Raw genomic sequence first — 25,723 nt, forward strand, 5'->3', positions numbered from 1 at the left:
AACAAATGGCCAAATCAAGTCTCAACCTGATTTTCCTGCATCAACACAGGATAGATTTTTAAAACCCCATTTCTCTATTAAATGGATATGAAAGAATACTGCAAGTTCAGCGAAATATGCTCTGGTCACTTTTGCTAGCGTCATGCTATTGGCTCCTTCCACTATTAAAGTGCTGTTTAGAACAAATGATGCAATAAAACAACCACTACACAGTTTTATCCCTAAGGAGAAAAAATTATACATCTTCTCAGCATAGCTTTACAAACAAACACAGTTTCATTTCTTCCTTTTTTCTTTTTCTCTTCTTTTCTTTCTTTTTTTCTTTTTTCTTTTTTATTTTATTTTTATTTTTTAGATGGAGTCTTGCTCTGTCACCCAGGCTAGAGTGTAGTGGCGTAACCTAGGCTCACTTCAACCTCCACCTGCCACTTTCAAGCGATTCTCCTGCCTCAGACTCCCAAGTAGCTGAGACTACAGATGTCCGCCACCACACCCAGCTGATTTTTTTTTCTTTGTAGGGACAGTGTATCACCATGTTGGCCAGGATGGTCTCCATCTTTTGACCTCGTGATCGGCCCACCTCGGCCTCCCAAAGTGCTGGGATTACAGGCGTGAACCACCATATCTGGCCTTCCTTTTTAAAAAAAAATATTCTATTTTAAATTTCAATATACTTTATTTGTAGAGGTATGATGAATATAGTTCTAAACACTTAAATGTTACAAAGTCTCCCTTGACCACTTCAATCCTACTACCTCCCACAAAGGCAAGTTATCCTATCAGGTTGGTTTTTGTGTCTCCAGACCTTTTACTTTTAAATTTATGCATGCATAGGTGGAGCCCATGGAGAGGATTTTCAATCCCGGCTGCACATCATCAGCATATGGTGTACCCTTAACAATGCTGATAGCAGAACTGCAACCTAAACAAAATGAATCAGAATCTCTGCATATCAGGCCCTGCAAAGGTAGCTTTTAAAAGCTTCAAGGTGATGCAACTGTTCTGACTGCATTAAGAATCTCTGGCAATATACGGTTGTTATTTTTTTAACCATAAATAACACTTTATTGAACATAGTGTATTTCAATTCTTGATGTTCTTCTGTGCTTATTGAAAAGCTGGTATAATTTAAATAATTCTTTAAATTTAAAATTCTTTAAAGCTTTTAAGGGATTGAGCCTACCCATCAAATGTGAATTTTTAAAATATATAACACCAAAATGTATAGGTATAACAAAAAGTTATCTTCTCATAATGGCCAAACTGATTGAACACTTAAGTCCTACTATTTTATTGTTATATTTTAAATCTCTAGTAATTTCTCACCACACTCAAAACTCAAAACCCAAATCCCTTATCCCTTACTGTGACTCACAAGGCTCGACATGTTTTGACCCCCTCTTTCCCTCTTTTCTCCCTTTCTCTCCCTGCCCCCAAGACTCAAGATTCACCGAACAACTTGTTGCTTCTTGAATTCACCAAGCCCCCATTTCAACGCATTTCAACAGTTGTTCCCTCCATGTCCTTCCTGTGGTTCACTTTCTTTTTCACTCAAGTCTCTTCCCAATACCACCTCCTCAATGAAGACTTCTCTAATCATCCTGTCTGCCACATTTTTCAAATAACACCCTGTGGATTTGAGTGGCATCCCAAATAAGCTTTATTTCCCTATGAGGTATTTGGAAAGGCTTGGGAATTACAGTGGGCCTGGAATGGCTCATTCTCTCTCTTTCTCTCTCTCTCTCTCTCTCTCTCTCTTTAAGAATATTTCTTTTATTTATTCATTCATTTCTTATTTTACTTTAAGTTCTGGGATACATGTGCAGAACATGAAGGTTTGTTACATAGGTATACATGTGCTATGGTGATTTGCTGCACCTATCAACCCATCTTCATTCTCTTAAGATTGTGTAACTTTGGGACTACATTGTATAGAAAATATGTGTTTTCCCTGCAGATTACTCAGACCTTCATCATTAATATTAGGTATCCCAGGTAGTCTTAGAACTTTGTGGAACTTATTCTGAACCCTACAGTCATATTTCCAAAGATCACGAAAAAAAACATCAAAAGAAAGGAAGGCTTTGTCATTTACTTAGTAATTGTGAGAAACGCTAAGTTAAAAATGCCATATTTTGTTGCTACTGGGTTTTCAGAATCTTTCAGTAGTAATATTGGTTGAAAATTTCCAAGTTGTTGTTGTATGCATATATATCAAATGGATTTGATCACAGAACTTCAATTGTAGAACATCTTGAGGAATCAGTTGCTGCTTTTTGGTTCATATTGTAGAGTTTACTTTGTGGGGTTCTATGTCCAAGATGATGACAACACCATTCAAATTATGTAGTAAAAGTGTTATAATTTTCAGCATTCTTTTATGTTGGTTGAGTGGATTCTATATGCTCCAAAATAGGATATAATAATATGCAAAAGGATGAGTAGTTATTTACTAAGTATCTTCATTATTTCTCCTTTCCTCTTTCTTCAGTTTAACCCTCTTTTCAAGTTTTATGCTTATGAAATATAAGTCTATCAAATACTAAACCACAACCAATGAGAACAAGCCCCATTTAGCTGCTTCCCCTCTAACTACATATCCCATCTCTCTCCTACTCCTTGGCTATAGGTCCTGAAAATATTGCCCTTAACTGTTCCAATAGCCTATTCTAATTTTTCCACATACTCCACAGGAGTAGGAGTCCACCATTCTTCTGAAACCTCTCTCACTATATTCCCAATGGCTCCATATTTCTAAATCCAATAGATTCTATTTAATAGTCTCCTTTCTTGACTTCTCAAGACTTTTCAATGTCTGTAATTCCCTTTGGAACACTTCTCTTGAATTCTGTGATTTCATACTTCTGATTTCCTTTTACTCCTCTATCCTCTCCCCTGAAGTTTTCTTTTCCTAACAAGTGAGCAGAAAATATTGTGTTTTTTTTTTAACACTCTTCCCTAGACTCTGTTATCCCTAATACCTTTCCCTTGTTAATCTAAGTGCTTCATCTATTCCATCCTACTTTCTTAGTATTAATTATATGCCATAGTATAATGGCATGCCAAAAACACCTAGATTTAGATCTCTAGACAAAGTGTCTATTTTGGGCTTCAAATGCACGTTTGTAATTGCTTACATATGTAGATATCAAATATAACTTACAAACTCATTTCCAAAACCAAACTAATTAGTTCTTTTCCATCCGCATTTAATGTTAGTGTTCCCCTTCTTAGTATTACCTTCTTTCAGCAAGGATGGAGCTCCACATTTAGTCACACAGCCTTTTTGAAATAGCGTATCATTTGTAATTATTTGTTAAACATCAAGCTATCCTCTCCTGATGACAAATATTATTTCCATCTCAGTTACTGCTAAGCCCTCACTACATTCCCAGTATCCAACTAAATGTCTACCACATAAATAGTTTATTAAAAAATAATTTTTTCAAATGATGTTGGATGCATAGATTTCACTACATAAATTTTAATGAGCCTATATTCAAAACAAGTATTGAAAAATAATAATACCTAATATTTATTGAAAATTTTCATTCTATAATACTCTGTATTATAGTAGATTTCTTATGTTTTTGCTTCCTCTTTTAATAGTCATTGTAACTCAAGGAGGAAAACCATAACATTCTGTGGAAGCAGACACTGAAATATAGAGAGGTTAAGTTGTCCAAACTTATAGACCCAGTGACTAATAAAGCTCACATAAATTTTCTATCAGAACTTCCTCTCTTTGGCAATCTGTGTGGTGGTGTGCAAATGGTTGTGTAAAAGCATATGTACTTGTATAAATAATTGAGAGCTAATCAGAACTCTGAAAGTCACATGTAGGTAGTGTTTAGCAATCAATCTGTTAAATAAACAATTTTAAACAGGTCAGAGTATATTAATCTCAAAATCAAGTACTAGAATGCAGTTGAAGCTGCTAGAGTTTACATCAGTTGAAATAAAAATATGAACTACGTTGTGCCTGACAATTGTGATGTTCTGATAGTTGAGGACATAGGTACTCCTGAGAGTTATGGCAATGGCGAGGTGCTGCTTAAGTTGCTCTATTTACACTATTCGAGGGACAGTTTGAATAAACTGTATTTTATTTTTAATTAGCATGATGGCAGCAATGTGTAGAGTTTATTATTTTCACTTCCCCTGTATGTCAAATCATTAAGACTTTTACTAATAAATCTCACGTCTCTCTTTTTTTTTTTTTTTGAAGACAGGGTCTTGCTCTGTTGCCCAGGCTGGAGTGCAGTGGCAAACATCACAGCTACTGCAACCTTGACCTCCCAAACTCAAGTGAAACTCCCACCTCAGCCTCCCAAGTAGCTGGGACTACAGGTACACGCCACCATGCCTAGCTAATTTTTTTTTCTTTTTCTTTTTCTTCTTCTTCTTCTTCTTCTTCTTCTTCTTCTTCTTCTTCTTCTTCTTCTTCTTCTTCTTCTTCTTCTTTTTTTTAAATAGAGACAAGATCTGGTTATATTTTTCAGACTGGTCTGGAACTCCCGGGCTCAAGTAATCCTCTTGCCTCAGCCTCTCAAACTGTTGAGATTATAGGCATGAGCCACCACACCCGGTCAAATCTCAGGTCTTTCGTGATCAGAACATCACTTTTTCACAAACTCTGGGTCATATGAAGGATACAGTATAATTAAATAAGTAGCAATAGGCAAGGTGATTTCTAACTTCTCTGACACAAATGCATGGAATACCATATTGCATCTACAAATTTAAACATCATTAAATCATTCTCAGAGGAATTAAGAATGTACATCTATTTTAGTGACTATTATTGCCTAAGATAAAAAGATAAAATATTTCTAATCATTAAATCCTTTAAAAGCAAAAAACACTATAATGGAATCCAGGAGAAGTGGGTTTTGCCATAAACTCTAGCTACTTAATGTAAACCAAACTAATCTTCTTTGAGCCTTGTTTTTTAAATTAAGGTGGTTATGCTATGTCGTCTCTTAAGAGTCAATTTAAAATCCGAGTATCTTAGAAAAAGCCAAGGTTCAGATCCATAACTGAACTACACTTAAATAAGAACATGATCACTAAGTCATAGAGAGATAAAGAGTAAAAGGATCTTGGAGTTCAGCTCCTCCAAGTTCCACTTTTACACATGAGCGGGAAACTGTAGCCAGAGAGATAGATTGGAGCAAACTGTGGAGAAAGCTAGAAATGGGAATCAGTAAAATACCTGACTCCTTGCTTTATAAACTATTTCCCTGAAGACCATACTTAGCATTTCTTTGTTCTTTGAAGAAAAGTGACAAGAAAAAGGGGATTTACCCTTTCTTTACATTAAGAGCATGGAAAAGCCGCCTTTGTTTGTTTGTTTGTTTGTTTTAATTGTAATGATTTCTAGTGGTCATTTACAAGATCCAGTGGCCATTTATAAGGTCCACTAAGCTGGGTGAGGGAGTTCAAATGACTCCTCTTTCTTTATCCTTACTATGCTTTTGTTCTCTATTTTTATTGTTTCTATAGCAAGGTTTCCAAGAATTACATTGGTAGGCATTCAACTGGCATCCTCTGGAGGTAACCAGATGCCCAGCTGCTCCTGGAAGGGACATATGGAAATGGGTGAGTTCTTCTTGTGGATTCTACTCAGTTACTCTTTTTTGGGTGGGGTCAACTATGGTTCTTTGGATAATACTATAAGTTTCATTTGCCAAATACTTCTATATATTTGCTTATAAACTTTTAAAGTAAGTAGATTTCAAATGTATTTTAATATAAAATAACTATATAGCAAAATATAAAGTAGGGAGAAAATAATTTTGTTGTTACCTTACAAACAGAACTATGACTACTTGAATATACTTAATATACAAACATTTGCTTGCTCCTACAATTTGAATTCTTTTTTTAAAAACTTAGCATTATAATCATTTCCCTGTTGCCACACAGACTTTGTAATCATCATCAAACATTAATTATAATTGTTGTGTTATTATTAAACATTTTTAGTCTCTTTGAAATGACATAACTAAAAAAATTAATGTAGAGATATTGCAAATTGTGTTTATGCCATAAACTTTTGTATTTAGCAATCGTAAACAATATTTTTATTTGTTATGGTATATTATTTGATATTAAGTTTAATCCTCAGGAAAACAACTAATGTTGAATAATAGTATACAGTAAAAATGTTTCACTTCAAGGAAAATAAGGAATCTTACACAAAACATGATTAATGTTTCAAAATTCATGTTTCATATTTTTAAATTTTGGGTATAGATTAATACTATGAACTTATTAAGTCCTCTTATGGCTCAAACTCTATTGCAGGACATACAGCTGTCATTATTTGCGTACTTACTGCACTTCTGGGATTTACATAATCAATTCCAAGGGTAGTCATGGCTTTCACAATAGCTAGGATGGATTGCAATGTATTACTGTAAATTACTGCTTTGAACTCCATGCATTCTTGCTCACTGTAACCATTCTTATGGATGATCCTATAATTTAAACATGAAAAGTTTCTGTGAGTTGAATAATTGATTTTAACACTAAAGCACATCAAAATAAGTTACTTGAATACAATTATAGTATATTTTCATTAAAAAGGAATTTTGACCATATGTATACGCTAAATCTAAACAATTTTATGCCTTTGGACTTTCATTATCATTTCATTCATACAATATTTTCTTTCTGGGCTACCATGATAAATACGAAAGGACTTAGGATTTGTTATTTAAAAATACTTTTCTGAAATGAGTAAATCAGAAGCATTATACTTTAAAAGCCTGTTTTTTTGTTTGTTTGTTTGTTTGTTTTGTTTTATTTGTTAAGAAAAAAATTTCTAGATTCCCAGGACAAAGTTATATTCAGAGTTTTGAAACTTGGCCTTGTGTTCACAACCTGAAGTCTAGAGGAAGTTAAGTCATTTAGAACATTCATGACTTTTCCAATTGCTGGAAAATAGGAGTGCCTGCTTTCTATTTACAGTATCAACAAAGGCATCGTTTTTAGTACAGGTTTGCCCTGTGTTAAATCTCTTGTCAGTTCTCCATCTGTGTACGTGCCACTGAGTTATAAAAGTTGAAATGCCTGACATTTTATTTGGCTGAACTCTTCTCTACCTTCCACTCATTCAGCCAAACTCAAGATTTTACTAGTAGTTTTGGAATAATAGCTTAAAATAGATTTACCTATCAAAAGCTAAAATCATTACATGTGCCAGTTACGTATTTTTGCATCTTTATTGTAGAATTGTTTTTGTTCCTTTCTATAATTTTTTTATTGTCTTGAAGTGCTTTGTATTCATTAGGCGTCTTTTTGGATGTCACATTACTAAATATTTATATTGTGTCTACACGTATAAAGGCTCTAGCATGGGGGAAAAGAGCACAAGTGCCTCTTTAATGTCTTTGAAGATATTAGAACCTTCATATACAAGAAATCTCAACTGAAAGGAGTAAAAGCAGGGCCTATATTTGTTATTTGTTGTTTTTTTTATTTGATTACAAATCATTGCTGAACTTCTACTTTAAACATGGTCATGTTTGTCTTGCTGCATTGAATCATTAAATAACTTAAGTAAATAAAATAGACAAAGACCGTAGAAAAAATGCAGTAAAATGTCTTTATGGATAGATCAAGAACAAGTTTACTAAAGAAATCCCAGTTTTCTGTCAAATTGAACTTGGAAAATTATTTTAATTATTAAAATGGCAACTGTGAATAAACGTGGGGTACTTAGGTGTTCTTCATGAAACAAGTTCTGACTGCTCTCAGAAGATGAAGAAACATTCATCACAAAGAAAAATTATAAAAACAGATGTTAACATGTCCAGTTGAAGTGGGACTTTAAACAACATCATTTTTCCAGGAGCTGCATATATCAATTTCTGTGAGATAGAGCACTCCAACTGCAGAGTTGGTTCCTAGGTCTGTTGAAATTCATAAGCTTTCACGGGGCATTTTCTGTGACATACTGTGTTATGTGGTAAAGAGAATATATTATACAAGTCCCTCCTTCCCAAACCATAGACTAGAGCACTGCTGTATAATACATTAGTCACTAGATGATTAATTAAAATTAAATAAAATTAAAAATTTAATTTCTCCATCACACTATCAACATTTCAAGTGGCTACTAAAGCCACACGTGGCTAGCAGCTGCCATATTTTAAGGCAAGATAGATAACTTTCCTATCATCACACAAAGTTCTGTTGAAGAGTACTGAGTTATAAGAAGGCAGAGCATATAAAGAGATTTTTGAACATTATGATAATGTATAGGACCAAACGCTGCATATAGTAAGATGCTATAGAAAATAAAAAGTGATAAACTCTACTAGGAGTTGGTGTAAGGTATCAAATAAGACATCTTCGAAGCAGTGATAATCAGCTAATTGTTCAAGGATAGTTATTCCTAGATGATCCAAAGGGCAGAGAATCATTCTAGGCAGAAGGATCAATATGAACAAATAGATGCTCACAATTTTCAAGCGTTCAATATGTGCCAAGCACTATTGTAAGCACTTCATCTGTCTTCATATTTCTGACAATAAGCCCTTTAAAGTAGATACAATTATGTTCTACATTTTATAAACAAGAAATGTCAGCATAGATAAATTAAGCAAATACCCCCAACTTAGGCAGCTAGTATGTGGTACAGCTGGACCACAAACACAATCTGATTTACAGTCCATGGTCTTAGCCATGAAGCTCAGCCTTCTATAGTGTGCTAGTCTACAGACTTACAAAAGGTCAGCATTAGTGAAGCAGGAAGTAGGAGGGGAGAAATTATAGGACAGGAGGATGAAGACATCAGCAAGAACTGGACTCCAGTGTCTTGTGTGCCATGGCAAGGAGATTGATCTCGATAGCATGGGTGAAGAGTTGAATTCAGGAGATACAATCAGCTTTAAATGGATCGGTTCATGGCAGTGTGGATAATGTAATAAAGGGAAGGGCAGGGAGGTAGAAGCTCCTGAGGAAGATACTGAATTAATCTAGGTCAGAAATGATGACCAATGGAGATCAATGACGTGTTTGGAGACCAATTGTGTAGATAGATGTAGCATGACTTAGTGAAAGGGTGAAGGCTTAGTATAACTACGCTGAGATTTATTGCGTTGTAGGCTGGTGGTGTTGTAATCAATTTTAGGGCAATAGAGGCCAGATGGGAGATAGGTTTAATGTTTATTCTGATTTGGACCTAGCCAGAGAATATAGCAGTAGATGTGTCTGCCTCCCTAGTTTAGACAAAGTGTGTGAGTTTGAAAGAAATACTCTGAAACAGTCAGCTTGAAGATTCCAGTGACAATCATAGAACTCTGGAAGTTTTTGTTTGAAGGTGCAGAGTAAGTAGAGAAGTGCCAGTGTCTCCTGGTACAGTAGAGACACTAACATTTTAACTGTAGTCAGAGATAGAGTTAGAAGAATAAAGGAGATAGAGTTAGACGAACTGGGAAAGATTTCTAAAGAAGCTGAAGAAAAATTTTAAGAGGGAAAAGTGATGTAATCTGGAATTAACATAAGGACTTAAGGAGACTTCAAATAAAATGACTATTCAAAGATGACACAATAAATAATCTTCGTAAGGGCAACTTCTGCAACTTACCAGAGGCGAAAGTGTGATGAAAATGGCTGAAAATGGAAAGTGGAAAGTAAAGAGAGCAAATTTTGATTATTTTTTACAGAAATTCTACTGAAAAAAGGAAAGATAAAGCAGAACAAGAAAACTTGCTCTTTTTAAATAATAAAAGAAGTGCTCACTGTAGAAAATGTGAAAAGCCTAACAATATTAAAAGCAAAGGTGCTTTGAATTTTAAATTCTACTATTGAGAGAAAATTTATTTGAACACTAGTGTATGTTCTTTCATTTTAAAAAATTATCTATTTGATCATACTTGAGGTTAAAATGTTCATGCACCGGGCACAGTGGCTCATGCCTGTAATCCCAGCACTTTGGGAGGCTGAGGCAGGTGGATCACTTGAGGTCAGGATTTCGAGACCAGCCTGGCCAACATAGTGAAATCCCAACTCTAGTAAAAATATCAAGAAGAAAAAAAAATTAGCTGGGCATTGTGGCAGGTGCCTGTAATCCCAGCTACTCGGAAGGCTGAGGCAGGAGAATTGCTTGAACCTGAGAGGTGAGGGTTGTAGTGAGCCAAGATTGTGCCACTGCACTCCAGCCTAGGTGACCAGAGCAGACCCCCTTTCTCAAATAAATAAATTTAAATCAATAAAATAAAATTTAAATGTTCATTGCATTTTGTAACTGTTTTTTTAGTTAACATAGCATTTCCCCACATATTTTAAACCTTCTCATATACATGAAGATTAATACATGATTTGTAATAGTTATAATATTTGCCAATTGAAGAATGGAAATACCTCCTGTAACTATGCAGCCAATGTTTATGTTTATTTTAATTTGGTGGTACTTTATTTCTATCCATATTTCATTATCTTAGGGATATAAGCCTTTTATACAGGCTTTATATTTTATATTTTTGAATATTTTATTCACACTTTTGTATATTAATCATTTTGAACAATTCCACAGAAACCATATTTAGAATCAATAATTTAATTTCCAGCTTACTATGTATAATTAAATATTTTATAATTTCTGTAAGTATATAATTTTACAAGTACAATTAAAAATATCCCATTTCTCAAAATCCTCAATTCCTTATTGGGTAACATTATTTTAAATTATTGTTTGTCCAATTTACTTACAATGAAAATTACCTCATTATTGATTTGATTTTAATTTTATAATTAACGAGGTTACACTAAAATACATTATTTATCTATTGAATTTTGTCATTTCTATACTCTCTGTTCATAGCCTATCCCTATTTATGTATATTGGGAAGCTTATTGTTTTACTTAGCAATCTGTGGGCCTTTATATACTAGTCACCAATTATTTATCTATCATATTTATTGTAAATATTTTCTAGTTTTCTAATTTTGGTTTAATTTTATTTATGGTTTACTATATTTAAAAGTTTTAATTTTTATGTAGCCAAATAATTGGTCTTTTTTTTCTTTAAGCTCACAGAGAATGGAGAAATGAAAAAAGATAAGAAAGGTTCAAGCATGATCATAGCCTGGGAGACAAAAGCATGCCGATACTGTGATAATGCAATAAATGAATGCCAGATGACTTAGTTGCCAGGATGGTCCTAAAAACTCAAAAATTATACAATCCCAGGGAACAGAATAAAGGAGCTCTGTTCTTCAGACACAGTAGGAAAGATCAAACGTTTGGTTGCAGATAAGTGAAGCTTAAATATTGGTTGATATAAAACTTACATGACATTATCACATAAAAGGAAAACAGTGGCTTAGATTGGAACCAATTTCATTATTGACTGGCGGGCATCACTCCCTCTTAAAATATGTCCCAAACAATAAGATCCTTTAACATATACTTTAAAAATACACTCAAACATGGTCCTCCTCCTCTTTATTCTCCTTTTTCCTCCTCTTCCTCTTTCCTCCTCCCCGCTCCTCCTCCTTCTTTCCTCCTCCTCCTCCTCCTGCTGCTGTTGCTTCTGCTTCTGTTTCTTCTGCTTCTTCTTTTACTTCTTTTTAGCAACAATTATCCTTTAAAATTCTCTAGCAGTAACAAAGCCATGAGGTTTCACCCATTTACCTTTACTTGTCAATTACCATTTTATTCAGGTAGACACTGCATTCTTTTTGGTTTTCGTTATTTCCTTATTAAGGAATTCAGATCTAGTTATTTCATTATAAAAGGAAAAGTAGAGAAAACAAATGCAAAATACATCAAAATTCATGGTAGTAATTAAGCATTTTATTCCCAGGTAGGAAAATGCCAATGAGATTAAAATACAAATGCATCATTGATTGACATATTTTAAAATATTTACAGTTAATGATCACATTAAAAAGCTCTTGATATACCCAGATGAATATAAGTAATACATAATGCTTTAAGCATTGTCTTGTTGAGAGGCACATTTAAAAAAATGGAAATTATAATATTATTCAACTGCTACACTTTCTGCTAAAGGATACAAAGTATATTTGCACAGGAACTATGACCACTCTGTTATAATCCATGATTTAGAAAAGACAGTCAATCAGCATTTACAAAAGCATGTATTTTAAGAATGGTCAAACACATGGACAGACATCAAATATTAAACATTTGAGACAGATGTGTACCTACTTCATTTGTTTAACAATAGTACTTTTGCCAGATTCTCCTGCTCCTGCAACATAAAAAGAGGAATATTATTAACTGATACACCAAATTTGTATAGATATTAAAAACTAATTATCACTTTTCATGGATAATCTTTAATTTTTTTCATAGGTTTAGGGGGTACAAGTGCAGTTTTGTTATATGGATAAACTGCATAGTGGTGAAGTCTGGTCTTTTAGTTTACCCATAATCTGAATAGTGTACATTGTACCCAACTGGTAATTTTTTTCATCCCTCACCCCCTCTTGTGATCCCACCGTTGCAAGTCTCCAGTGTCTATCATTCTACTCTGTATGTCCATGTGTATGCACTGTTTAGCTCCCACTTATAAGTGAGAACATGTGGTATTTGACTTTCTGTTTCTGAATTGTTTCACTTAAGATAGTGGTCTACAGTTCCATCCATTTGCTGCCAAAGACATCAAAGACATGATTTTGTTCTTTTTTATGGGTGAGTAGTATTCAATTATATATATATCAGATTTTCTTTGTCCAATTTTCCATTGATGGACACTTAGTTTGATTCCATGACTTTGCTATTATAAGTAGTGCTGCAATAAACATACAAGTGCAAATGTCTTTTAAAAATAATAATATGTTTTTCTTTGGGTATATATGCAGTAGTGAGATTGCTGGATCAAATGGTAGTCCTATTTTTAACTCTAAGAAATATCCATACTGTTTTTCCATAGAGGTTGTACTAATTTACATGACACCAACATTGTATAAGTGTTCCCTTTTCTCTACATCACTGCCAGTATCTGTTGTTTTTGACTTGTTAATAATAGCCATTTTGACCTAGTGTAAGGTGGTCTCTCACTGCAGTTTTCTTTTCTTTTCTTTTCTTCTTTTTTTTTTTTTTTTTTTTTTGAGACCGAGTCTCACTCTGTCACCAGGCTGGAGTGCAGGGGCGCGATCTCGGTCACTGAGACCTCCACCTCCTGGGTTCAAGTGATTCTCACGCCTCAGCCTCCCGAGTACCTGAGATTACAGGCATGTGCCATCATGCCTGGATAATTTTTGTATTTTAGTAGAGACGGGTTTCCCCTTGTTGGCCAGGATGGTCTTGATCTGCTGATCTCGTGATCTGCCTGCCTCAGCCTCCCAAAGTGCAGGATTACAGGTGTGAGCCACTGCGCCCAGCCTTCACTGTAGTTTTAAATTACATTTCTTTTACAATTAGTGGTGGTGAACATTTTCTTACATGACTGTTAGCCATTTGTATGTTGTCTTTGAAAAATGTCTGTTCATGACCTCTGCCCACTTTTTGATGGGGCTATTTGCTTTTTTCTCATTGAGTTGTTTGAACTCCTCGTAGATTCTGGATATTAGTCCTTCGTTTGATGCATAGCTTGCAGATGTTTTCTCCTGTTCTGTAGGTTGTCTGTTTACTCTGTTGATTATTTCTTTTTCTGTGCAGAGCTTTTCAGTTTGTCCCATTTGCCTATTTTTGTTTTTGTTACATTTGCTTTTGAAGTTTCAGTCACAAATTCTTTGCCTAGGCCAATATCCAGAAGAGTTTTTCTTCTAGGATTTTATAGTTTCAGGTCTTAAGTCTTTAATCCATCTTGAGTTAATTTTTGTATATTGTGAGAGATATAGGTCTAGTTTCATTTTTTTTTCTGCATATGGCTGATTTCCTATTATGGGAAATCTTTAACAGATACCTCTCCTAGTGTACCTTCTAAAGCAAACATCATACTGTCAAGGAAAACATATATTATTGCATTTGAATATAATTTGGGAAGCTTGTATCTCCTGGCTTGCAACCCAAAAAAGTGGTCCTCAACTTCATAGTCTCTAGATTACTCTCATTCTTCCAGAATGTCTCCTCGTATACACTATTGATTGAATAGCAAGAAAAAAATACCCAACAACTCGGTAATAACTTTTGATTTTTCAGAATGGTTCAAAGCCTATTGTCATTGGAGGATGGGAGCTTGTCTGCAGCATCCCATTTACCTTGATATATAGATATTATAATTGCTTCTGTTTTAACAAAGGAATATTGCTAATAACACTAAGCAATTCTAAGGAGGCTCCAGGTAAGAATCAATATGGGAGTATTTCAAAATGGGTTACACGTATCTGTGAAGGAGCAGGGCCTGGGCAAAAGAGGAGCTGGCAGTAATGTTATAGAGAAATGCGTTGCATTTATCTAAAACAGCTGTTTTAGTTGATGATATACAATATAACACTTGATTTTGTATCTAGTAAACTTTGCAAACATCATGTACAGGAATACAAAATGCATAATATAAAAGAAAAAGCATGAATCTTTGGGGAAAAATCAGTGGTTGCTTCATGCTATGCCTCAAGTTGTTTTGAGGACATTTTTGAATCTACTTTGTTGTTAAGATTTGTGTGTGTGTGTGTGTGTATGTGTGTGTGTGTGTGTGTGTGTGTTTTGAAATGAAAACTAAGAAGTATTGAAGTAAGGTGTAATGACCTAGGCTTGAGGATTTTTTTCTGTCCGTGTGTGTATGTGTGTGTGCGCATGTGTGTGTAATATCTTCAGTAAGTCTTTTAACTCCTTAATTTCCTCACCTACAAACTGAGAACACATACTTCACAAGATTACTCTAAAGACATAATAAGCATAAAGTTGTTTGCAGGATACAGTGCAAAGTCAAACACAAAGCAATGTTATTTGAGAATACAAGCATCCAGAACACTTTGCAGTTTTTTTCATGCAGAGAAGTCTAATACGTTACTGTAGATACCCTATATTTATTCAGCAAATAATACTGGAGCAATTGAATATCTACATGAAAAAAGAATATTGCCTCATATCACAACATACTAAAAGTTAAATGGAAATGGCTCATAAACTTACATATAAAAAATAATGCCAAAAAATCTCTAGAGAAATATGTAGTTGAAAAATCTTTGCAACCTTTAACCACCAAAATTTTCTTAGATAGTATATGAAACATTGAACCAACAAAAAGTAAAAATAAAACAAATTGGACTTGATCAAAATAAAATGTAAAAGGACAAGCCACTGACTAGGAGAAAACATAACACGTGTTTATCAGACATAGGCTAGGGACCCAGTAGCATAAATGTAATAGGGCTAGGGAGGATTAATATAGGGATGTTTAAAATGATTAAGAGGACAGGAATGTGGCCAGGCACCATGACTCAAGCCTGTAATCCCAGCACTTTGGGAGGCCAAGGTGGGCAGATCACGAGGTCAGGAGATCGAGACCATGCTGGCCAACATGGTGAAACCCCATCTCTACTAAAAATACAGGCTGCACTCCAGCATAGTGACAGAACAAGACTCTGTCAAAAAAATTTTTTAAAAATGAAGGAATTCCATATGAAAACACACTAAAAATGACTATGGTTCATGAGAATTAAAAAAAGAGAATTTGAAAATTACTATAATATGTAGGGTATGGAAAGAATTAAATCTTAAAATTTCAACTTATCTATGAATCTTGGACATGTGGGAATGGGGGAGGGGAAGGAGTAAATTCAGGCAACTTGTCGAAGTTTGAAAGTTTTGACTTTACAGTAAGAGAAAACCAGGAATTCACCAAAAGTAGATAAGATCTGATAATAAAATTAGTTCATAAAATTTTAGATAAAATTAGTTGTAAATCTCTAAAGTGTTGTTGTGGAAAAATGCAGCATTTTATAATTGATATGAAATCATATCTTTAGAATGTGTCCTCAGGCTACAACCAAAATTTATCAGCAGAAATGTGATCTTGACCTACATAGTCCAAGGATCTAATCTAAAATAATGATCTTTGAGTACTATTTTTTATGTCTCTAGGAGAGGCAAAGGTCTTCACATATTACTGGCAGTTCCAAAAATTAGGTCACAGGACATCTTTGACGTCTCAAGGTATCTGTTAATTTTGGACAGATTTCAACGTAACACAATTAAACCAATTTTTGAGATTTCCCAGGAAAATCCAAAATTCAGGAATTATAGGCATAGATATATCCTTGACTACTCATTGTAGTCAACAGGAATGTTTTACTAAAACTAGTAAGATTTTATGTAAGCAAAACTAATATGACTTTTGGTAACCCCAAATCCCCACCTTTCTTTTGTTGTTGTTGTTATTTGGGATTTTTGTTGTTGTTGTTGTTGTTTGAGATGGAGTCTTACTCTGTTGCCCAAGCTGGAGTGCAGTGGCAAGATCTTGGCTCACTGCAAACTTTGCCTCCTGGGTTCAAGCGATTCTCCTGCCTCAACTTCCTGAGTAGCTGGGATTACAAGCGTGAGCCATCACGCCTAGCTAATTTTTGTATTTTTAGTAGAGACAGGGTTTCACCATTTTGGCTAGGCTAGTCTCAAACTCCTGGCCTCAAGTGATCTGCCCGTCTCAGCCTCCCAAAGTTCTGGGATTAGAGGCGTGAGCCACCGCACCTGACCCACCCTATTTAAATTTCTAATTCGACTCTCACCCACTCAGTCTTCATTTCCCTATTCTACCTTCACATTTTTCCTAACACTTTTCTTCTTCTACATGCTTAGGAATAATTCATATATCATTTAAAAATGTTCCTGTCTTTCATCACTGCAAAGTAAATTTCACATTGCAAAGAATCTTTACCTGCTTCGTTCACTGATTTATCCAAAGCACCTAGAACAGTGCCTAACTCGGTAGAATCTCAATAGAAAAAAATGAATTCTTTAACTCAGACTTCAGAAATGAGATTTTGTCCTTTGTACTGCATATCATTTTTTCCTCACTGAAATGCTTCTGCATGATTTACAATGTTTTCTTAAGCCTCCGTGAACAGATTTAGCTACACCTACATTTAATTCTATTCAGGACAACTATATATATATATATATTTTTGTCAGCCATATGTAAATGTATCTAGTTTCTGCAGTTGTCTGAAACAGCTGTCCACCTTATGTGATAGTGAGGAAATAAGAGTGGTAAAGCTATGGGAAATAATGTTTCATTGCTGGGTGTCCATATATAGAGTCTTTCCCTTGAGAAAGCCTCTAGAACACACCTCTCCATGATTTTGTGCTAGTTGGCTCTCCATCACAGGTAGTGAAATATGACACCAAAGTTGATAGATGCAAAAATCAAAGTAACTTGCTAAAATTTCTTTACTTATTCAAACACAAACTGACAGATTGGGAACAACCATCTCATTTACTAGAGACTGCAGTGCCCAAGAATAAAACAGTTGAGAATAAAATCAAATCACCTTGCCCATTTTCCAAAGACAACTGACCCTATAATTTGGCATGGCTGAGAGTTATTTGTTTGTGAGAGTGACAACAGTAAATGAATGAGCTTCGCACAATAGTCTGGTTTGCTGGCTTTAAATAATTCACTGTTTTGCTGTAGGAAGTGCATCACTTTGAAAAAAGAGTCATCCAATAATATGAAACTGTCCTTGATAGATTTTGTTTAAAAACCTCTAACAATAGAACTGAATATTAGAAATTCTAGCATCATCCTGTACAAATGACAGAATCTCAGAATATCTCATTTCTTTCTCTACATATATGTGTATATATATGTATATGTGTGTGTGTATATATACAAGTGTGTGTGTGTATATATACATATACTGTCTTAAATCACAGAGCAGTGGGGATGTGGAAGAAAAGTCAATGGGCTTAGTAGGAACTGCAGTACTTGCTCATGCAGGTATATTTAATGTTGTATTTTGTTCAACCAAAGTGTTCAACTAGAAATGAGAAAAAAGTCTCATTTCTCAATGCCAGTTAAATTTATTTAAAGGATGATATAATTTCTACAATGAAGTGAAAATACTTAGACCACTTTCTTTTAAATGAATTGTCTATCTTGAGATATTGAGCCTAATGAGAAAAAGTGTGTCAATGATTTTCCAGAATTGTACCAGTATATGTACTATAGAGAAATATTTTATTGATTCAGAACCACCTTTGGGCAGATTAAAAAATCACAACCAAATTTTATTTGATTCACTCTATATTATTGACTAGTTAAATTTATGATAAATTTCTGAAAAAGTGACTTTTAGACTATGTCAGTTAATGTACATTCAGAATGGTCTTCTGTATTTCATAAATATGGCCATTTGGTAATCATACTGATGACGCTAAGTCATGGCATTTCCAAAAGTATTTCTAAGGCTAAAGGGTATGTTATTGTATAACAATTATTTGTAACTTAGCTGGTAATTCATGCTGTATGCAAGGTTAGCAGAATAATCAATCACTTTTATTTTTTATTTTTTTTAATTTTTTATTATACTTTAAGTTCTAGGGTACATGTGCATAACGTGCAGGTTTGTTACATATGTATATTTGTGCCATGTCGGTGTGCTGCACCCATCATCACTTTTTAAAAAATGACATGTACTTTTAAATGAAACTACATATTAAAAGTTAATATTTTCCCTTGAAAGTCTTTAAAAAGGTGTCTGTACCATCCTTGCTTTATGTAGTGACTTCAGTCTTCTATGTAAAGGTCCAGTATAGTCAATTACAGCATTAACAGGAAAATTCCTAAAGAAAAGTCTATCTACTTAAAATCTCATTTATTATTTGGAACTGTATTGCAAAGTTCTTTCAAAAATAAATTATTGAGCCCCATTCTCACAATGATTCTAGGTCATAGTTCACAATAGTCATTTCAGTCCTGTAAGATTAGATCATGTTACAGAGCCAAATATAGACATTATAACAGCATGTTCACATACGCTGATGGTGTCCTGAAATAATCTCTTCCTTCCAAATTGTGGTCATCGCTAATATTAGTTTCTGGGTCAAGGGGTACCAAGAGAATTTTAACAAGATATGCATCTGTTTCTTTGAAATAGGTAATGTTACAAATAATTACATATTTACATTTATACTTAATTCATACTTAGATCCTCATAAATTATTTTATTTTTAATAAGAATAAGGAATCCTGTTCCACATTTTTAAATCTTAAAATATTAAAAACAATTTTAAATATACCCAATATTTATACATGTAAGTGAACTTCGATTGAACACACACAAGACTTGATTGCTCATTTCAGATAACTTGTTCAAACAGGCAAAATGAGATTACAACATTGCGACTTGTAATCACACATAAGATTTGTTTTTTGTAGGTGGTCTTAAAAATCACATAATTGTATAGTAGAAAGAAACCTTAGAAATCAACCAGCTATGTACATTTCTTCAGTCTATGCATGAGAAAAATGAATCCAATAGAGATTATGATAATCATGCAAAGTTTCAGATAGGTCTTCAAACAAAGAAACTATGTATTCTGACACTCACTAAAGCTATGTCATATCACTTTCTTTTTTAAGTAGGCACTAATAAATACCAAAATGGTTTCAACACTTTAGAAATTATTTTAAATGCATTTTTTATAAGTTAGTATGAGAGCAGTGTACTTTTTTTGTTGGTTGGTTTGTTTTGAGACAGAATCTAGCTCTGTTGCCAGGTTGGAGTGCAGTAGCACGATCATGGCTCACTGCAACCTTGGCCTCCTGGGTTCAAGCAATTCTCCTGCCTCAGTCTCACAAACTGCTAGAATTACAAGCATGAGCCCCCTACACCTGGCCTTGAAAGCAGTGTACTTTCAGAAACATATTGGTATTGCTGTGTCAGCTTGTCATTCACAGTTAGACTGTTGGTATAAAAGATTTTTAGGGTAGTCTCTTTTGAGCCAACTTAATTTTGTTCCACGTATTATTTCTCCTTTTCATGTAGTGACATCAAGATTCTCTGTCCTTTCCACATGACAGCCCCTCACATAGCTGGATTCATCGTGTTTTGGAACTAAATAGATATGAGCTTGCACTAATTTCTGACTGTGACTAAGTGTCTTGATCAAATTCAGTCTCTCTGAAAGTCAGTTTCTTCTATTACAAAATTGGGTTAAGACTTGGGAGGATTAGATTACAAATATAACTTACCTGGAACATATATATAGTGAGCTCTAAGAATTTTCTATTATTTGAAGAATGTGCTCATATCCTTTTAAAGAAATATTTCAAGTATAATATGATCCACTCCTTTACTCCTTTCTTGTGGAACATGATTTTTAGATTATTTGTCCTCTCAACCATATCCCATACAAAAGCCAATGTCTTTCTGAAATGTGGTACTGAAAATTGTGCTGTAGATACCAGATTTATGAACAGCACTGACATTCTGTCACCTAGATCTGCCTCACTCCTGGTGCTTATTTATAAATAAGTAATTTTCTTAATAAAGACCGTGATTAGTTTGCCTCCTTTCTTTTTTTTTTTTTTTTTTTTTTTTTCTTTTTTTTTTTTTTTTTTGTGCCTATGTTGAGCTTGTGGTAATTAAAGGTTTTCTGTTTTATTTCACATCTCTTACCCACCAGATTCTTCCACAAACCACATGTATCTAATTGATTTTGAACCTCAACAAAGATACTTATTAAATTCTATTTTGCTTATTTGTGGCAAGCATTTCTGCTAGTAGAGGTCATTTGGAATTCTAACTTGGTTTTGTCACTATATCCTTCCAAACTGAATCTGAAATTTGAAATGCCTGCTTTATCCACCTTCACCCAAATCCCTGACAGGAGTATTGAAGAGAAGAAGGTCAAGGGCGGAAACTATGTTATACTCTAGTGTCTGTTCTGTTAATAGGAAACCCATTAATCATAAGTCCTTGTTCACTATCTATAGTCAAAAATGCTAAATGTTGGCCATTAGGTATGATAATTACTGAAAGGTTTTTTTTACCCACAGTTTATCTGGCTACTAGGAAATTCTCTTCTATTTCTACTTTAATTGGTGTTTTTAAAATCAGGAATTGATAAGGAATTTTATTTAATTATTTTTTGGCATCTTCCGCCATTGTTATGATTTTTCTCTTTTAATTTGATAGTGTGAATAATATTAATTGATGTTCTAATCATATTCTAAAAATGCATTGTTGGGATAATCACCCTTCCTCCAAAACTCCCCTAACCTTTTCCTTTTGCATTTTATGTGTTGCTGGCATCGGCTGGCTAATATTTTGCTTTGGTTTTCATATTTATGCCTGTGAGGATGGTTGATCTCCCATTGTCTTTGTCAAATTTTGTTGTCAAGGTTATCAAATAATAAATTGAAAAGAATTTTCTAAAAATGTTTATGTAATTTTGAAATGCTCTGCCCATGGACTGTTAGATAGAATTCCCTTATAAAGCAATATGAATAAATTTACAGATAAATTTGTACATTTTCTTTTGCCAAAAAAATAAGTAACACATTTATTTTTCCCCAAACTTTTTATTTTGATAATTAATTAAAAAACCTACAGAAGTTCAAGAATATAGTGCTATAGAAGCCCGCATTTTATACCCTTCACTGTTTTGAATTAATTATTTGTCCTGTTTGCATTCTCTCATATATGTATAAATTTACATATACATATATGAACATATTTTATTTTGTTTTGCTGAATATGAGATATTTTACTCATAAATATTTCAAAATGCATCTTCTAAGAATAAGACAATTTTTCTACAAAACCAAAATACTATTTCCATGCTTATGAAAACTTATATTCTAAATGTTATCTAATACTATATACTCCGTATTCAAATTTATCTGATTGTTTCAAAAAAAATGTTTCCCATACCTTTTTTATTTCTTGTAATCATAATCCAATCAAGTTTCACACTTTGTTTTGTCGTTATGCTATTTAAAGTCTTTTAATTTATAACATTTCCCTTGTAATAATTTCATTATTTTGTTTTGTTGACACTGGCATTTTTCTAAGACAAGTTTTAAAAGATATTCAATTATCTGTATTCTCTGATGATTAGATTTAATGTAAATATTTTAGATGAATACTATATACATAACATTATGGATTTTCAGTTTGTCATATCAGTAAACATGTGTCAGATATATTAATATGACTATAAATACCTATTTCTGTGATACAGATAAAATAAGCATCATGAATCTGTAAAATTCCTCATCGTCAAACTAAGTGTGTTTCATTTAAGAGAAAGAATATCGTGGCTATGTACTATCTTTTGTTTTTAATGATTTTTTATTTAGATATTCCAACTTTCAATTTTATACTTATTTTTAAAATAGATAATATTTATAGTGCCTGTAGTTACCAATACTGTACTGTACACTAAAAAATTCGCTGAGAGGGTAGATCTTATGTTAAGTATTCTTATATAATAATAATAGTAATAATAAATAGGAGGACAGGAAACAACTTTTATAGGTGACAGAGTTTACTATGTGGATTGTGGTGATGATTTCACGGGTGTATACGTATTTCCAAGCTCATCAAGTTGCATATATTAAATATGTACAGCTTTTGCATATCAATCATACCTCAATAAAGTGGTTTAAAAATGTTATATGAGCTTTCTTGGATTTTGAGAAGCATTTTAACAGACATTTCACTTTTTTTTTTCTTATTAACACACATTTTAGGCTAAAAAATGACAACACTAAAATACAGAATTACATGATTTTTCCCACACAGGTCTGTTGTAGATAGATATTTGTCTAAGTGTCCATTGATTGTGGGAATAGTCATGTATACTATTTTTTAGTATAAATACATATTGCAACAATGATTTTTAAAAAGGCCTTGGTTAATCACGTGGTTTGCGTATACTCACAGGATATCTGGAAAAAGGAAAATATAAAATAAGGAAAATGGAGGATTGAATTTATCAAGAGTGTAGTTCTTACTAGAGTCATTCCTCCTAATTTTCAGACCCATATGTTGATCTAGTAGATATCTCCATTTGGTCCTGCTAAAAAAAATCATAGGCTTGAATATCCCAAATTATTACTCCTTTCCCTTTTCCCCAGTCTCATATTTATCCTGCATTTCACATACTAGTGAATAATATAATCAACCATACCCAATTCCACCCCAATCACTCGTCTCATTTACCATCCACATGCAGTCTGCCACCAAGTTCTGTCACTTTGTCTCCTAACATTCTTCAAATCTTATTTTCAAACTTATAATTTCTGTATTAATTCAGAATTGCATCAAGAATTTGCACAGTAGTAACAGTTTCCTAACTGTCCTACCTACATTTATCCTCTTCATTAAATCTTTGAGCCATAGTATAGCCAAAGCAGTCTTTGATTTTTTTTAAAAGCCAAGTATTAACATTTTAGTTACATAGTTAAAAAATCTTTCAATATCTTCTTATTGACCACAGATACAAAATAAAATTCCTATGCAATAACATATAAATGACTTTCTTCTTGCTCATTTCTACATGCAAAGGTATACTTATGTTCTAGCCACCATGAACAAATCACAAGAATATTTTAGATTCTGATTCTGTCATTCTTCCATTTGCCATACATGCATCCTTTCCTATGCCTTAATTCAATAAAGAACAAAAGCAGATATGTTCTTTGTTCTCATAGAAATTAGAATGCAGACACTAACTTAAAACTGACACATACAAATAAAAGGCTTTGCTTGGCTGTAGATAAACATTTGATATTTGGAAACCAAACTGTATTCTTAAGTTGTCATTTTCTTTTTATCTGTATCATGAAAGTAGTATCTATTTCATAAAATTTTCTCCTAGATTAAAGCAATAACAGAAGAAGTAGATAAAGAGAAAAATATGAGATTTATGCCAGTAGAGATAGAACTAAAACTAAATCTTGTGACAACGTTGACCTTTGGACAATGGAGAGGGAATAGTCATAGAGGAGCTAAGGAGGATTGAAATATCAAGTGGATATAATGGGAAAGGGCATAACAAGGTACCTCATGGAAAACGTAAAAATACATGGGCAGCAAAATAAACTTGGGAAATTATTTTGAGATCTCCCAAAGTGTGATCAGGTCACTGACAAATACAAGAAATTTGAGAATAAGGGTCAACAAATTGAGCAAATGAAAGAATTTTGGAGTCATATCAATTAAGTCCTGGTATGAGGTCCTCAAAAGAGAGTATAACCGAGTATAGACTAAAACCCACCAAGGTTTAAGAACAAACCGTGGTAGATGAATCCACTTACGGATGGAAAGAAGAAGCAAGCTTCAGTGAAGAGAGGAATACAGGGATATAAAATTGAGAACTGTTTAGGTCTGACTTAGTTTAAAAGTTATTGCTGGGGGTGGAGGCTCACATCTGTAATTCCAGCACTTTGGGAGCCCAAGACAGGCAGATGACTTGAGCCCAAGAGTTTGACACCAGCCTGGGCAACATGCTGAAACTCTGTGTCTACATCCCAGCTACTGTGGATGCTGAGGTGGGAGGATCACTTGAGCCCAGGAAGTTGGGGCTGCAGTGAGACGTAATTGCACCACTGCATTCCAGCCTTAGGTGACAAGACCCTGTCTTAAAAAAAAAAAGAAAAGAAAAGAAAAGAAAAGAAAAGAAAAGGAAAAATTGTTGAGATGTGAATTTTGTGAATTGGCCATTATCTGTACTCTGTAAGAGATAATTTTTTAGTAGAGAAGAGCATATATACAACTTACATTGCAATTAATGAAAGAGATTAAAGAGGATAAGAAAATAGAAGCAATGAGCATAGCATCCTTTGAGAAGTATTTCAGTATAAAAACGTTTTAAAAGATATCTACATAAGGTGAATTCAAGGGTGGGTTGAAGTCAAATAAAGTTTCTTAGACTAAAGAAGGGAAACATCTGTATTTTCCATGAAGAAAAAGCCAGTAGAGAATTTTGAAGATGGCAAAATGAAAAAAAATAATTGATGGAACAAAATTTTTAAGATATGAAAGGTGATAGACTTTTTTAGCACAAAGGCTGAAACTAATCTGAAATGAAAATGGAATACTCCTTCTTTAAAAGTAGTGAAAATATAAGAGAATACATGAATATTTAGTGAGATTTGGAGATGATCATTTAGAATTGTTTTGTTGTATATTAGTGAGCATTATGGGTGAGGTTGTGGGCAGAGTCACGATGAAAGTGATGTTGGAAATGTGGGACCAGCTGCCTTTGAAGCATTTTAGAAGAAAATGAAGAATAAGCAAAATAATTTTTGGCCCAGCTAAATTTAAAACATGATATGTGTCAGCTAGTAGACTGAAAATGATATATTGTTTTATTCTACAACATCTGGGAATGAAGGAAATTAAGAATTTACAGAGGTATCAGGGTTAGATCAGCACTAAGAGCTGAAAAAGCTGTTAAACAGAATTACTTTCAAGAAAATCAGTTGGGAGAAGTGTATTAGGACAATGGTAAATGGAGAACTCTGAGGGATTATCCAGGGTTGAGGGTTTCAATGTCAATTAACATAGATTAAGGAGGTGAAATATTCCTGAATTTTAGGAGGAACACAGCTGAAACGGTTGGCCCTGTTTAAAAGGAAGTAGATTAAATCAGACAACTAATTCACTAAATAGGGAAAAGTATGAGAGATAATAGAATATAAAATTCTGGTTAGAGAGTGGTATTTCTAGATATTTTTAACAATTTTAAGTAGTAAATTTATTCTATTGGAATGTAAAATACTGAGACAGGAATCAAACCCATCACTTCCCCATTTTTTTAATTAGCACTGCATCTTGTAATGAACAGA

General features: G+C 33.6%; 1 protein-coding gene across 1 annotated transcript in view; it reads right to left on the reverse strand.

Annotated features, from left to right (window-relative positions):
* The window catches only part of GNAT3 (G protein subunit alpha transducin 3), an 85,331-nt gene that overhangs the window by 27,207 nt on the left and 32,401 nt on the right, over positions 1-25,723 (reverse strand). Inside the window, exons 2-3 of the mRNA XM_017880440.1 lie at positions 12,187-12,229; positions 6,341-6,482 (exon numbers count right to left, since the gene is read on the reverse strand). Coding sequence (XP_017735929.1) covers positions 6,341-6,482; positions 12,187-12,191 — 147 coding nt within the window. The 5' untranslated portion in view covers positions 12,192-12,229. The remainder of the gene's footprint in view (positions 1-6,340; positions 6,483-12,186; positions 12,230-25,723) is intronic.

The sequence above is a fragment of the Rhinopithecus bieti genome, unplaced genomic scaffold, assembly GCF_001698545.2.
Source record: "Rhinopithecus bieti isolate Rb0 unplaced genomic scaffold, ASM169854v2 scaffold_11291, whole genome shotgun sequence".
NCBI classification, from domain to species: domain Eukaryota; kingdom Metazoa; phylum Chordata; class Mammalia; order Primates; family Cercopithecidae; genus Rhinopithecus; species Rhinopithecus bieti.